At 38.7% G+C, this 14,584-nt stretch overlaps 1 protein-coding gene across 3 annotated transcripts; it reads left to right on the top strand.

Moving 5' to 3' along the window:
• Positions 1-1,735: 1,735 nt before the first annotated feature.
• On the top strand, positions 1,736-13,545 carry Parg (Poly(ADP-ribose) glycohydrolase). Of its 3 annotated transcripts, none has more exons than XM_028312084.1 (11): positions 1,736-1,752; positions 1,995-2,278; positions 3,291-3,452; positions 5,729-5,872; positions 6,153-6,235; positions 8,112-8,274; positions 9,059-9,189; positions 9,594-9,781; positions 10,365-10,608; positions 11,514-11,674; positions 12,202-13,545. In XM_028312084.1, the coding sequence occupies exons 3-11, from the start codon at positions 3,379-3,381 to the stop codon at positions 13,006-13,008; spliced, it is 1,995 nt and encodes a 664-aa protein (XP_028167885.1). In that variant the 5' UTR covers positions 1,736-1,752; positions 1,995-2,278; positions 3,291-3,378; the 3' UTR covers positions 13,009-13,545. The 3 variants fall into 3 exon arrangements, with proteins under 3 accessions (XP_028167885.1, XP_028167884.1, XP_028167886.1); XM_028312083.1 differs by lacking the exon at positions 1,736-1,752 and adding an exon at positions 1,767-1,914; XM_028312085.1 differs by lacking the exons at positions 1,736-1,752; positions 1,995-2,278; positions 3,291-3,452; positions 5,729-5,872 and having other exon boundaries at positions 8,107-8,274.
• The last annotated feature ends 1,039 nt before the right edge of the window (positions 13,546-14,584 follow it).

Here is a 14,584-nt window from a genome sequence, read left to right as displayed (position 1 = left end):
GTGGACATGACCACAGACATGACAGATGAGGGCGCAAGTACACTATGCCACATTGCGCAAGCGTCTTTTGCGCCAATGGCTCCGCGCAAGTGTCCGTGCAAGCAAATGGATTACCAGAATCGTCATTAAAAGTCATACTTCTCGGAAAGGGATCGTAAACGTATCATCTTTCTCCTCTATGTTAACCAAGCGTCAACATAATATAGTTCCAAAATACTGAACTGTCCTGTCCATGACATTGACAGCGGGGCGCCACCGTCTATACCGGATCGCTGGTTCTGATTTTTGCCATGTTGGAAACCATATAGTTGAACGATGGTAGCGCCCCCCTGTCATTGAGTTTGGTGGGACAGTTCAGTGTGGGTCATCTATAAACACTTTTAATGTAAACGGATCAGAGCGTCTTACGTACGTCGCCTCAGCATAAGCAGAGTATTTTTTTTTTATGAGCATAAGCAGATAAGCCTATAATACGCAAGGTGGGTGGTGATGATGATACCACGCGTACGACTTGCCGAAAGCTACAAGTAGTTTGACCACGCGATGCAGTGCAACGCGGTTTGTGAGCTTGTACGAATCCAATAAGTGTGCGTTGTGAGAGTTTCATACAGAATCTATGCATAGAATACAGAACGACTCAAGTTGACGATTAAGATTTCTTTACGAGTTGATAAATGTGATTATCATAGCTGGGCATTAACTCGTTAATTAACGAAGTTAACGTTTCTATTAACGGATTAACTTTTAAGTTAACATTAAAAAATGTTAACGGACTCGTTAACTTCCGTTAAATTATCCTAAGTCCGTTAATCGTTAATCCAGTACCTACTATTTACCAAAAAGATACAACAGGCACGCTTAAAAACGCTAGAAAAACGCGTTCTGACAAGTACGTTCGGGCTTCCAGAACTTCCAGAACCCAAAACAACAGTTTCGAAACGATATAAAAAATGATATTTTTTATTTATTTATTATTATTATTACAAGCCTTATATTGACTTCACTTGTTAGTACCTATGTGTGGGACAAATCTTGCAACTGAATTTATGACCAGCTTTCCTCAATCGATTGAGCTGAAATTTGGTATACTTATGTAAGTACGATGACAATGCAATGTTATGGTATTGAGCTGGTCTGATGGTGGAGTCAAGAGGTGGCCATAGGGATTCCTAAACGAAACGGTGGAAACTTATCGAGTTTGGGTTTGTTGTATTTGTCTTTTCGAGCACTTTGGTGCTAAATTGTATTGTAATTGAACCAAGGCTCTGAGATTGAGATACTAATAATAAAAAATAAAATTATAATATTAAAAACTTTTTTAAAAACAAGCTTTTATTCTGAAAATCTTTTACCATAAAAGAGGAATAAATTCCATGCGCGATACAAGCTTTCGAAATTATTTGAACCTTTCATACATTTTTTTTTCATTTTATTATCATGTGTTAAAAGATTAACGATTAACGTTAACTTGCGTTAAATCTTGCAAAATATAACGTTTTAACGTTTAACGAAGTAATTTTTTTTATTAACGGTTTAACGATTAACGAAGTTAACTATTTGATTAACGGTGCCCAGCTATGTATGGTGAATATAAAATTAATACACTGAAAAGATAATCCATATTATCCAAAGCCGTAATAATTGAATTAAAAAAAAAAATAAGTTGACAGTTCGGTTCGGTTGACACGTTGACACATTGACACTGACAGTGAGTGATTATTATTTATTGCGTGCGTGAATTTGTGATTGTTAGTAGGTATTTATTTTGTAATTAGACAACACGGAAATAGTCCTACATATTTCTCAGTTAAATTTTATCAACTTTTATTTTTAAGTGTTTTATTTTTGAGGTGAAACGTCCACAAATTTTTATGCACCTGCTGAAAAGAGCCTTGCAAGCTGTGGTTATAAAACGTGTGTGATTCAGGTCAAAAAAATCCGTTTCTTGATAAACAAGCGATAGTGAAGTGATCATAGTACCCTTTTCTTTGTAGATATAAACAGACAGCGGTTTAAACAAACAATGAGTTCCGAGGACGACACCGTTAGCTGGCGAGGGGTGCCAATAACAGAGATTTATGGATCGCAAAGTCCTTGGGGCGCTCCAGAATTCCCGCTAATCGTGCCGTCGTACAACCATGCAGTTTTATACCACATCCCTAGCATGGGACGGTCGCCAGACGATGTCCCGCCTAAACCGAAAACAGGCACCGATGTATGGAACCATGATTTTGTGAGAATGCCATATTCTAGCCAAAGCTTGTATCCAGTTGAAGATGTGAGTAATTTCACTTTCTATTTAGGTAATAGCCAGCCAATTATATCATATATATATACTTAAATTTGTTATAATACAGACAGTTTGGTTAACTAAAAAGCAGTTATTGTTTATAAAACAATTTTCAGTTAATTAAACATTCAGTCAATGAGGATCATTTCGATTTTTAGCTGTGAATGCAGATTTATAGGGCTAAGAAATCCTTAAAACACAGTGCAAAAATTTTTGTTCTACGACAAAAATTGACGAAGTTATGGCCAAATTACTAAAAAAGTTCACTGACCGCCCGGCGCGGGGACGATGACGTCATTATATCCGATCCGAACGCTGCCGGCGTACTGCGTGGATAGAAAATATTTTTTTCTAGCCAAATTATCAGTTTTAGAGAAAAACTTGTAATGACATTTATTCATCAGAATAAAGTAAGCCCCCCCCCCCCAGGCCAGAAACTGGGTATTAGCATCATATTAAGTATTATTATGTTCAATACAAACAATCATTAAGTTACACTCACCCCAACCGCGTCTCCGCATTGCATCGAATCCTATGAAAATGTGGTTTTTGGACATAGCAATACTTATTTTTCACAATTTTTATTTTTAAAAATTACTGGTCGATAGGTTACTTTATTTTGAAGAATAAATGTTATTAAAAGTTTTTTTCTAAAACTGATAGTTTAGCCGGAAAAAAATATTTTCCATCCCATTAGTACGCCGGCTGCGCTCGATTCGGATATAATGACGTCACGCGGCCTTGCGTACGTTGACTTTTAGCGGCAAAAACGGCCTATGTTTATTACTTAATATCTTCGTAAGTAATGGTCCGATTTGGATAATTCAAAAAGATATATCTTTCTTATGTCTTAAAGATTAACGTAGATACTAGTTTTATTGAATTTTCTACAACAGTACTGATCCTCATTATGATTGCTCATTTATTTATTTATTTAATTTTAACTACGTAGGTTTTATAGGTGCAATTAAATAGTTAAGTAACTCTCACACTCTTTTAGAGAAATGGAGAAACTCATTTGAAGAAACGGTGGGAAATCATAGAGAGTGCGCTATCAAAGCCAATTCGTAACAGCAAAGAACTTGCCGATGCAATACTATCATACAATACAAAATTTCAAACTGCGTGGAAGTTCAAAGCTCTTCATAAGCTCTTTGACCATGTAAGTAACTGTTTAGATAGATATTGTTTTTGAAGAAATAAATACTTCATATTTTTATGAAAATGTCCTACAGTGATGTCATGGAGGAAAGAAATGAATAATTTTCATCTCATTTAATATTATATGTACTAAGGTGACAAAGCCTGGGCCCTAGTGGTTCTGGCATCAAATCATCTATTTGAGAGGATGCTAGTTTGATCCTTGCTTACTGGACTATTGTAGAGAAGTCATTTCTAACATTTATTGATATTTAAAATTGTTATTTATTATTATATTTTTTTCTAAAAGTTAATATTAGAGATGAAACGGATATCCGGTAACTATGCGGTAGGCCGGATATCCGGCCTAAATTTACTATCCGGCCGGATACCGGATAGTAACTCACTATCCGGCCGGATACCGGATATTAAAAAACTACGACAATTTCCTATTAATAAAATGAAATGCATTAATCTTTGACGTAAATGTCAATTAAATGGCTTATAATAATGATGGCTTTTATTTAAAGTCCAAAAAGTTACAAAAAAGCCATATTAAAGCCTTTCAAAAAACTAATTTCTTTTTCTGGGATATTCACTCTAATGAAGAATACATAAATAGTATTAAATAGTACTTAAATATCTCGTCTTCGTCTTCGTTTCAGCCAAATGACGTCCACTGCTGGACAAAGGCCTCCCCCAAGGTTTTCCACAATGAACGGTCCTGCGCTGCCCGCATCCAGGCTCTTCCCGCGACCTTTACCAGATCGTCGGTCCACCTAGTAGGAGGCCTGCCCACGCTACGTCTTCCAGCCCGTGGTCGCCACTCGAGAACTTTCCTGCCCCAACGGCCATCGTCTCTACGAGCTATGTGCCCCGCCCACTGCCACTTGATTTTAGCAATTCTGCGAGCTATGTCGGTTACTTTGGTTCTCCTGCGGATCTCCTCATTTCTGATTCGATCACGCAGGGAGACTCCGAGCATAGCCCGCTCCATCGCCCTTTGGGTGACCTTGAGCCTTCTTATGAGGCCCATAGTAAGCGACCACGTCTCAGATCCGTATACCATCACTGGCAACACGCATTGGTCAAATACTTTCGACTTGAGACACTGCGGTATTTCGGACGTGAGTATATGGCGAAGCTTCCCGAACGCTGCCCATCCGAGTTGGATTCGACGATTGACCTCTTTCTCGAAGTTGGACCTACCTAACTGGACTGTTTGTCCCAGGTATACATAATTGTCAACAGGCCTCGGTCGCTAGACATGGAGGTGTCTGGTGGCGGCTAAGGACGAATGCTACAGGCAACAGCCAATGGCGATGTCCCGCGTTCCCTCATATCACTCATATGGATCATGGCAGAAACAGTCAGGTTTTTAGTGGGTGTAGGGGCTACCCACCTTCTGGTAGGAAGAACCCCACATAACCCACTAGCTGCCCCCGCAGCTGGTGGGTATGATATGTTATGCATTTTCCGGATAAAAAAAGAATAGTAAACAGGAAAAGTTTGTTTTGAATAGAAACGATTTGAAAAAATCTCTCACCATTAAAATTCAATTTTTTTTCTGCTGAACATAGGCTGTATAAAATATTCTCAAAATAGTAAAAAACCTTTGATAATTTACTATTTGATAAAGAATTTACGTATTTATTATTGATTAGGACTAATGTATACCATTATTTATAATTATGGAGTCGGTGTTGGAAGATTTGAAGATTTTATAGTTTCTTTGGGCTGTCACTTGACAGTCTGGCACACTTTTACGATGGTGGATCAAAGTATTTTGGTTTGACTATAGAGCGTGAGAACACGCACACAGTCATAATTATTTTAGTGTGAATAAAAATAGCATCGAAATTACCTAAACTTGACATGCCACGCTAGACGTAAACGCTCTTAAGGAGCCTCTACATGTCTCATAATCTTTTTACCCTACCAGCGCTTCGAGACCAACATTTGGCAAGTGCTGAGAAGAAGCGCCGCAACAAACTCAGTCACCACTGTCTGCCGGTTAATATAAATAAATAGAAATAGCAGTAGTAGGTACATTCGATTCAGGAGCAGTTCACTGAATTTACCATGCATTCTTGTATAGTGTTTAATGGGTATACAAAATTGCGTGTGACAGTCAAACGTCAGGAATACTTCAGATTTGTATGTCTTGTCACATCAAAATTATGTCAATGTCACCCCTCGCTGCTCCCATACCTCAGACACTGACTGAGTAACCTAACCTATAATATTGTAAGTTATATAATATTACTGATTAATAATAATATTAATTTTTAATTACAGGCAACACAGGAACCGGTCTATTTCACTGTCACAGCAGCAAATCTCAAGTTTACTGGCTAATGCTTTCTTCTGTACATTCCCACGACGAAACACAACCAAAAAAGAATCAGAATATGCTTCATATCCTTTCATAAATTTCAACAGGTGATTTTTACTGTCTTTTCAGTTTCATACTAAAGTCCAGTCGCCGAGCACGTAGAATTTCGTTCAATGACCCCAAGCAACCCATCCTTATCGCTCGCGCGTAATTATATTGCTGTCGCGACTGTGCGACGGGTGGCCGCAGTGAGTGTGCGACGAAATTCTACGTGCTCGGTGACCGGACTTTACACAGTAGATAAAATAACAATAAATAAGAATTTGTTGTAAATCACACTTGTTTTGCAATACAGAACTTGTTATAGATTTTTTTTCTTTGTTTCAGGTTATTCAATGCTTCACCATCAGATTCTGTGCTAGAGAAACTCAAATGCATCTGCCACTATTTTAGAAGGGTATGCACAAAAGGTGAAAACAATTCCTTTAAGTTTTTTTAATTACTAATTTAGCTCAAAGAAAGGTCATTCATCATTACCCATGTGAAGTAAAGCATGAAAAATGGCATACGGGTACAGTGAGCGTCAGATAATTCGTGACACCCAAAGTGGCCAAAAAACAATACACCTTTATTCTAATGAGGGCTATCGTTTTAGCGCTCACCAGTTGGCTCCACTGTAGAGTAAGGTCCTGTCACTTGCTAGTAGCGAAGACAGTGGCGCCAACTGGTGAGCGCTAAAGTGGTAGGAGGACTATCGCATTTGCACTCATCAAGATGGCGCCACTGTAGAGTAAGGTCCTGTCAATCGCCAGGGGTGCCAACTGTTAAGTATAAAAACGATAGCCCTCATTGTAACAAAGACGTGTTCCGAACTTTTTGGCTACTTTGGGCGTCACAAACCATTTGACGCTGACTACATAATACACTCGCGAGCAAAAGTATGGAATCACTTACATGAAGTTGTTTCCACGCGATCTTGTGTACTAACGAATTTGTTAGGAACAAAAAAAGTGGCACCATTTTAAAGATTAAACTTTTATCTTTAAATTGATACCAAATTCATTTAAATCACACCAGTATTTAAAAAGATATCCCGGCTTATGTGAAGAAGTAACGAAAAAGACATGTATGAACTGTTTGATACGTCGCGAGTTGCGGCCTATTTGCCCCCTATAAAAGCACGCGTTTTCGGATTTTTGCTTTCACACGTTGATTCATACACATCTCCGCTTCTTTTGACACTTTACCTGGGATTCTACACCTTCAGAAGCAGCACAAATCGTTGCACTATTTCAAGAAGGGCTCAGCCAGCGGGCTGTCGCACGTCAGCGCCACATAAGCCAGGCCTGGGTTTCGAAAGTTTTAAGACGCTTTCGGGAGACTGGTGGCTTTATCCCGAGACCAAGTTCTGAACAGCGCCGGCGCACATCGCAGAGGGAAGACCGTTTTTTCATGTCAACATCTCTATGAAATCGTCATTTGACTGGAATCGACGTCCAGCAAGAGCTCAAAAATGTTCGTAGGATAGCTGTTAGCGAGTAAAAAACTCATAAAACTCATTTATTTCTGTAAATAGGCTTAAAAAAAGCACTTTTACACGTCCCAGTATTAACCCTACCACTGCTTCAGGACAATAAATGGGCCAGTGCTGAGAAGAAGCAGCGCAAGAAACTCAGTCACTATTGTCAGCCTCTTTTTCAAAGGTTTACATGCTTTAAAATGTACAAAGTTATAAATATTTATGCGAGCTGGGCAGTAAAGTATCCCAAACATTTTTATCTTTTAAATAATCATCGACTTTATAGTAGCCCTTTTTTATTAAGGTACTTTTAATATGTGCTTTGAATTTATGAATGGGTAGTTCTATTCTTGCAATAGTGCAACGATTTGTGCTGCTTCTGAAGGTGTAGAATCCCAGGTAAAGTGTCAAAAGAAGCGGAGATGTGTATGAATCAACGTATGAAAGCAAAAATCTAAAAATGCGTGCTTTTATAGGGGGTAAATAGGCCGCAACTCGCGACGTATCAAACAGTTCATACATGTCTTTTTCGTTACTTCTTCACATCAGCCGGGATATCTTTTTAAATACTGGTGTGATTTAAATGAATTTGGTATTAATTTAAAGATAAAAGTTTAATCTTTAAAATGGTGCCACTTTTTTTGTTACTAACAAATTCGTTAGTACACAAGTTCGCGTGGAAACAACTTCATGTAAGTGATTCCATAGTTTTGCTCGCGAGTGTATAAACTGTCTTGCCAAGTGTTACTTAATTTTAAAATAGTGCAGAAACAAAATCGATCCTTGTGTGATCATTGTAACACGAGCGTTGTTTGCTTGCAGTACAGTGCCGTCCGGCGTAGTGACGTACTCCCGGCGGACGGTGCCGCCGGACAGATGTCCGGCGTGGGCCGCCTCGCAGCGATCGCTGGCGGCGCTGCCGTTGCATGTGGATTCCCACACTACAATTGAGGACGCCGATGGATTGATACAAGTGGACTTTGCTAACAAGTATGTAAAGCTTGGTCCGTGAGCACGTAGAATTTTGACCAATGACCCCAAGCTATCCATCCTTATCGCTCGCGCGTAATTATATTGCTGTCGCGACTGTGCGACTGGCACCCGCAGTGAGTGTGCGAGCGCGATAGCAACATAATTACGCGCGAGAGATAAGGATGGGTAGCTTGGGGTCATTGGACAAAATTCTACGTGCTCACGGACCAGGCTTTAGTAGAAATGTTTTGTTCGACTTACGTCCGTATTATCAAAAATTACAATGAGGTCTCACAGTGCGCGTGGACGCACAGGGTCACACACGAACTAATCACAGAGCTATATTCAACGCTGTGCGTTCGATTTGCTGCTTCACTTAAGCAAGTATCATTTGTGAATACGGATGTTAATCTCATTGATTTTATAACAACTAAAAAAATTACAGCAAATTGAAAGCTAACACTGTTTTAGGACCAGAATAAAATTTTCTTTATTTAGTAGCTTTTGCCCGCGGCTTCACCCGTGTGAAGTTTAGTTTGTCACATATCGTCATAAATTATAGCCAATATGTTATTCTGGGTTATAAACAATTATGCTGCAAAGTTTCAACAAAATCCGTTCAGTAGTTTTTGCGTGAAAGAGTAATAAAATAAACATCCAGACATCCAAACTTTCGCATTTATAATATTAGTAGGAAGTAGGATAGACAAGTCGCATCTAGTACCCAATACTGAAATAACTTCGGTTTTTTTATATACGTAGCTGGTACATCTTTCATATTAAATGTGTTGGTTTCTTCCAGGTTCCTAGGCGGCGGAGTACTAAATTTTGGCTGTGTCCAAGAAGAAATTAGATTCGTAATATGCCCAGAGCTGATGCTTTCAATGCTGTTCACTGAGATGATGAAGCCTAACGAAGCACTCATGATGATAGGTACATTTAGTTTGAAACTTTTACTCTGAGTAAATAAAGGCTGTATTCGCTTACTTTCTTAGATGAAATAAGATAATACGTAGTTTTCATTTCTTGTGCAACATTTGACGCTCTACTCACTCAATAATATCCTAAACATTATGTTCTATAATAGCGCATGGCGTAAAAAAATACTTGTTCGCTAAGCGACACAACCGAAAATGTTTTATTTTTTAACAATAACGATAAACAAGCTTTTTTTCCTTGTGTTTGTTGTGAAAACATCTGTTTATTTTAATAAATTCCTTACTATAACGACCCTAGCCTGGATTCATGTGCTTTGGCCATAAACATTTAAGTTGTTATTTTTCTTTAGATTCATTACATTCATCGAAATAAGTGGTACTACATTTTCTGTGTCAAAGGTTGTGAAAGATACAGCAAGTACTCCGGCTACGGCGGTTCGTTCCACTGGAGCGGAGACTTCAAAGACACCACTCCCTTCGACTCGTCAGGCCGCCGCCGATGCGCCGTGCTGGCCATCGACGCCTTGCCCTACAGCAGCATCAGGCATGAGCACACCCGCGACATGATCACCAGGGAGCTTAATAAGGTCATTTGAAATCCAATTTGAACAAAAGACTATCTGTTAATCATGACAAAATGCGTGATTGATGTCACGCGAAATAATTACGATTCATGAGAATATCATCCAGGTATACCATCACACATAGTTATTATAGTAGTAATTAAATATTTGTTGAGGATATGCAGTGTTGAATCATTATGTATCCCAAAATGTGCTAAGTAATGATTACCTATATTTAAAATTAACTGACTAATGCTTAGATACAAATATTTAAATCGTATATTACAGACTGGTGATATCCATTTAACAAGTCAGGTTCTTGTTGTTTTTGTCATCTTAACAGTATGATAGGTCATGGTCTACCTTGCCTTGCGCATCCAAACATCTAATGAACAGATAATAATAGAAGTCAGATTATGGGGTCGTTTGTTTTAGAATTTATGGAAAATTTCCTCAGTAAAACATTCACATAACAGGAGGAGAAGTATTAAGTAATAAAGTCAGTTTTGCGGTGCATGTGTGCAAGGTACTTAAATTGTATTTTACCACCTGTATTTACCATGTGACAAGCAAATAAATAAACAAGTTTATTTTGAAATATTTATAGGCCTGGATCGGCGTATCCTACGCCACCGACGAGTCGGCCACTAGCCTACAATACCCGGGCGTAGCGACTGGCAACTGGGGTTGTGGCGCGTTCGGCGGAACACCACGTCTCAAGGCGCTCGTACAGTTAGCTGCGTGCGCGCACGCTAGGCGACCAGTCGCGTACTACACGTTTGGAGACGCGCGTCTTAGGGACGATATAGTGGCTGTGTATAATTTGCTGGCCAGGCATAATGTTACTGTTGGTAAGTGGGTTTTCTATTCTGTTACAATTTTATATGAGAAAACTCATTAAAGGTATTTGACAACATTATCTACAGAATAATTCCAAGGGATTGGGTTTCTAAACTGGAAAGCGAAGCGTACGACGTCCACCCACAAGGTGGACCGACGACCTCATAAAGCTAGCGGGAAGGCGCTGGATGCAGGCCGCCACCAATCGGCCGTTGTGGAAATCATTGAAGGAGGCCTATGTTCAGCAGTGGACGTCCTAAGGCTGAAATGATGATGATGATGAGGTTTCTAAAATCACAATTTATTTAAGCTCTAAATATTCGGAATTGATTAAATACAATTTTAGTAGCTTTAATAAATAGATCTTCAATTGAGATGACGAAACATTGACGTCACCAGCAACAAAATCTATAGGAGAAGTTCAAAAAGTAGGTAATAGAATAGGTATGTGGTGTCAACTATCCGAACTTTGGATTATGATTGTCGTCTTAGGCCCAGAACACACGGTGAAACGCCATGAGGGTTTTCGCGATTGAAAAATCCGCCAGATGGCTATACGTAGACGCGAGGTCCAAATGCTGCGTGATTGGTGGATTTTGACATATCTGTCAATGTCATATCAAAAATAACCAATCATGCAGCATTTGTACCTCGCATCTACGTATTGCCATCTGGCGGATTTTTCAATCGCGAAAACCCTCATTGCAACGAAACTGCAACTTCTAGTTACTTTTGAGTTGCATTGCAGACCACACATGACGCGACCATTTCACTCAACGGAATCTATGGCAGAAATTTGGATGCAACTCAAAAGTTACTAGAAGTTGCAGTTTCGTTGCAATTGCGTTTCACCGTGTGTTATACTTACAATGCATTAAGAATTTAAGAGCTAATGTTTCGTTTGATCGTTTCACAGGACAACTATACAACTACATAATGAAGTACACGAGCACAGACGTCAGGCGGTGCGAGCTGCCTTCGTTCCTGCAGCAGGCGTTGCTCGACGATGAGGCGAAGGCTTCTAATACGGCGCCCGCTGACGTCACGTCGCCCGGTCCGTCGAATAAAATGGACATGGTGAGTTATTTCCACCATTTTTATTTGATTTTACATTTAATGAAACTTCGCTTTTTATAGTTCCAAAATACTGAACTGTCCTATCCATGACATCGACAGTGGGGCGCCACCGTCAATACCGGATCGCTGGTTCCGATTTTTGCCATGTTGGAAACCATACAGTTGAACGATGGTAGTGCCCCCCTGTCATTGAGTTTGGTGGGACAGTTCAGCGTGGGTCATCTATAAAACCTGATTTTTGTCTTCTTAACTTAACTTTAAGATTTTCTTGTTGGACTTTCCATCTCTTTCTGATTAATAATTTTAAATGTATGTGTATAATATCACGTACAATTGATATAATTATTGTGCCGTATACAAATATACACATGAGTTTTTTATGTATTAACTTTTATTTAAATAAGTGTAATACGATTGATCAAGCGATAAAGACCGTTCAAATGACAAGAACTGTGTCGCCTCTCAATAATTACGTTCACCCCTCGCATACACGCGTATATTATACCTATTTATGTACTTTCTTTCAGAGTGAAGATCTATCAGAGTCAGTCCTAAAGGAGTTTCTCAATGAATCACCAGACTTATTTTCACAAAGCGAATACGATCAGGATCACAGTATGACTGAAGTTAAAATAAATATGCCCGAACCCATGGACGAGTCAGATAACAGAGAATCAAGTATGTCTCAAGACAAAGAAACTAAATCTTCTACATGCAAACCATTTTGCAACCCAAGTTACGTAAAAGAAGGCGAAGATAAACAAAATAAGTCCTCACATAGTGAATTGTCGGCTAAAAGAAGTTTATTTGGCGATGTAAAACCTAGAAAAAGCATTAACACTGAACATACATCAAGCCTGTTGGATGAAATGCGAAAATTCGACGAAGAAAATGGCGACCTGAATTTGACAGATCCTGTTACGTCTCTCAAAAGAAGTGCGGAACCCATGGATGCGTCGGATAATAAAGAATTGGATAAATGTCAAGACAAAGAAAAAGCTTCCAAAAACAAGCAATCTTATTCCTCACATAGTTTGGACAAGATTCAAATAATCGATGAAGATAATAGTAAACAAAACCAGGGTACACTAAAAACGTCATTACCGACATTAAGAAGAAACCTCTTTGAAACCGGAGTGAATGAAACGCAAAAGGTTTGTGCAGATGACAAGTCGAAGTGTTTTGCCACGTTGCCGCTCAAAAGAACTGCGGAATCGAAACTAAACAAAAGTGTATGTTCAGAAGAAGAAAGAATCCGGTACGACGTAACTCCAGAGGCGAAGAAAAAAATGGCCATGAAAATCACGGACTACTTCAGTAAGAAGTCCATTTGATGATTGTTCAAGTGTCTGTGTGTTCTGAAATTTTGCGCACTGATGGCGCTTCTGGGTTCTCGAATGTACTTGAAGCTGTGTTTGCTGACCTTGACGAAACCGGAATGATTATGTAAGTTGCAAACCCGGTCCTTGACGAAACCGGATTGATTTTATGTAAGTAACCCGGACCTTGACGAAACTGGACTGATTTTATGTAAATAGATAACCCGGTGGTGGTCAATGAAAATTGATTTTACACTCGAGTAAAATCTCTTTTTTATATGTTTTTTTGTAGTATCAATGAACATAATATTATTTTATGTAATGTAATTCAAACCACATTTTAATAACCTGTAAAATACCGGATTGCCAAAAACCGAATCCAGACCACAACTTAGTGTAAAAAATTTGACTCACTATGAATTTTAAAGTAAAACGTAGCGTAATTTAAAGATTTAAAGGATGTGGGAAAGGTATGGTTGTGTGTATGTTTTTTGAAGTAGAACAATTTTTATTTATATTTGTGTAGTTATAGTACTTACTGGCTTTAAATCTCAAAATAATTTCACATGTAGGTATTTTATGTAATATTATTGAATTTGAAAAATAAAACACTCCCCTAATATAATTAAAATTATTTATTATCCGTCATCATATTTCTAGCATACTAAACGTAATAAGTGTATAATAATAAATAATTGAATAGTAATTTAGTTTTGAAATATTTCAGCAATATACATATTAATAACTCGATAATAGGTTTAAACGTCATTAACTAAATTAGACATGCAAAGTAGGCAAATTATTATTGTATTAGTTCCATAATAATGTTTCTCATAACGCACGCATCGACTGCGCGTCTGATTAGTCTAAAACTATAAATAAATTAATAATTATGTATAATAAATAAAAATGAACAATTACAATTAACTAGCGACGCTCCAAAAAGTGATCATAACACTCTTATTTTACAATTTTTGGCGATCTGTAATAACAATAAGTGAATAAACATCTCAATAGTCAGCGGTCAGCCGCCTGACTGCCCTGGGAGGCTCAACGTACAATGCTAAGGAAACCGGCTCGTGCGATTTGTACCTACGCCAGTGGACATACAGGTAGTTCGGACTAGTCTGGTTTGGTGGTTCTGTCGATGTAGGCACAAATCGAACGCGGAAAGACAGACTCGACTCTCTTGGCGGCAGGTCTGAGGTAGTCGGTCGCGACGGGCCTTGACCGACGCCGGCGAGCGAGCCCAAACTGCTCCGTATAACGATGACCTATAAAATTCAAGAAACTACTTTGTCCTTAACTTACAACCCGAACGAGTCGGTCACAAAGAGGGCATCTGTCTATCGTAACACGCTGTTTATAACGGCTCCAACATTCAAACTTGGTTCGCGTTACGACCTACCCTTAGTGGAATCGACAGAATTTTAAAGTGGGTATAGGTCATTCTTATTTTTTAATCTCCGCTAAAATTAGACTAATTTGTCATCAACGACTGATATCCACTTTTTATAAATGACTCTCGATTAATGTATAATTCCTGTTTTACAATAGTTACATATGTCGTTCAGTTCACGTGCGAACGAAA

The sequence above is a fragment of the Ostrinia furnacalis genome, unplaced genomic scaffold (assembly GCF_004193835.3).
Source record: "Ostrinia furnacalis isolate ACB-3 unplaced genomic scaffold, ASM419383v2 OfSCF3746, whole genome shotgun sequence".
Classification (NCBI taxonomy): Eukaryota; Metazoa; Arthropoda; class Insecta; order Lepidoptera; family Crambidae; genus Ostrinia; species Ostrinia furnacalis.
Note: the sequence above shows the minus strand (reverse complement) of the source record. Positions and strands in the feature narration are given on the sequence as shown.

Coding starts and splice junctions, on each gene's coding strand:
- Parg (XM_028312084.1), top strand. CDS start 3,379: ATGCAATACTATCATACAATACAAAATTTCAAACTGCGTGGAAGTTCA. Junction 3,453..5,728: donor TTCATAAGCTCTTTGACCAT/GTAAGTAACTGT, acceptor TTTTAATTACAG/GCAACACAGGAACCGGTCTA. Junction 11,675..12,201: donor CGTCGAATAAAATGGACATG/GTGAGTTATTTC, acceptor ACTTTCTTTCAG/AGTGAAGATCTATCAGAGTC.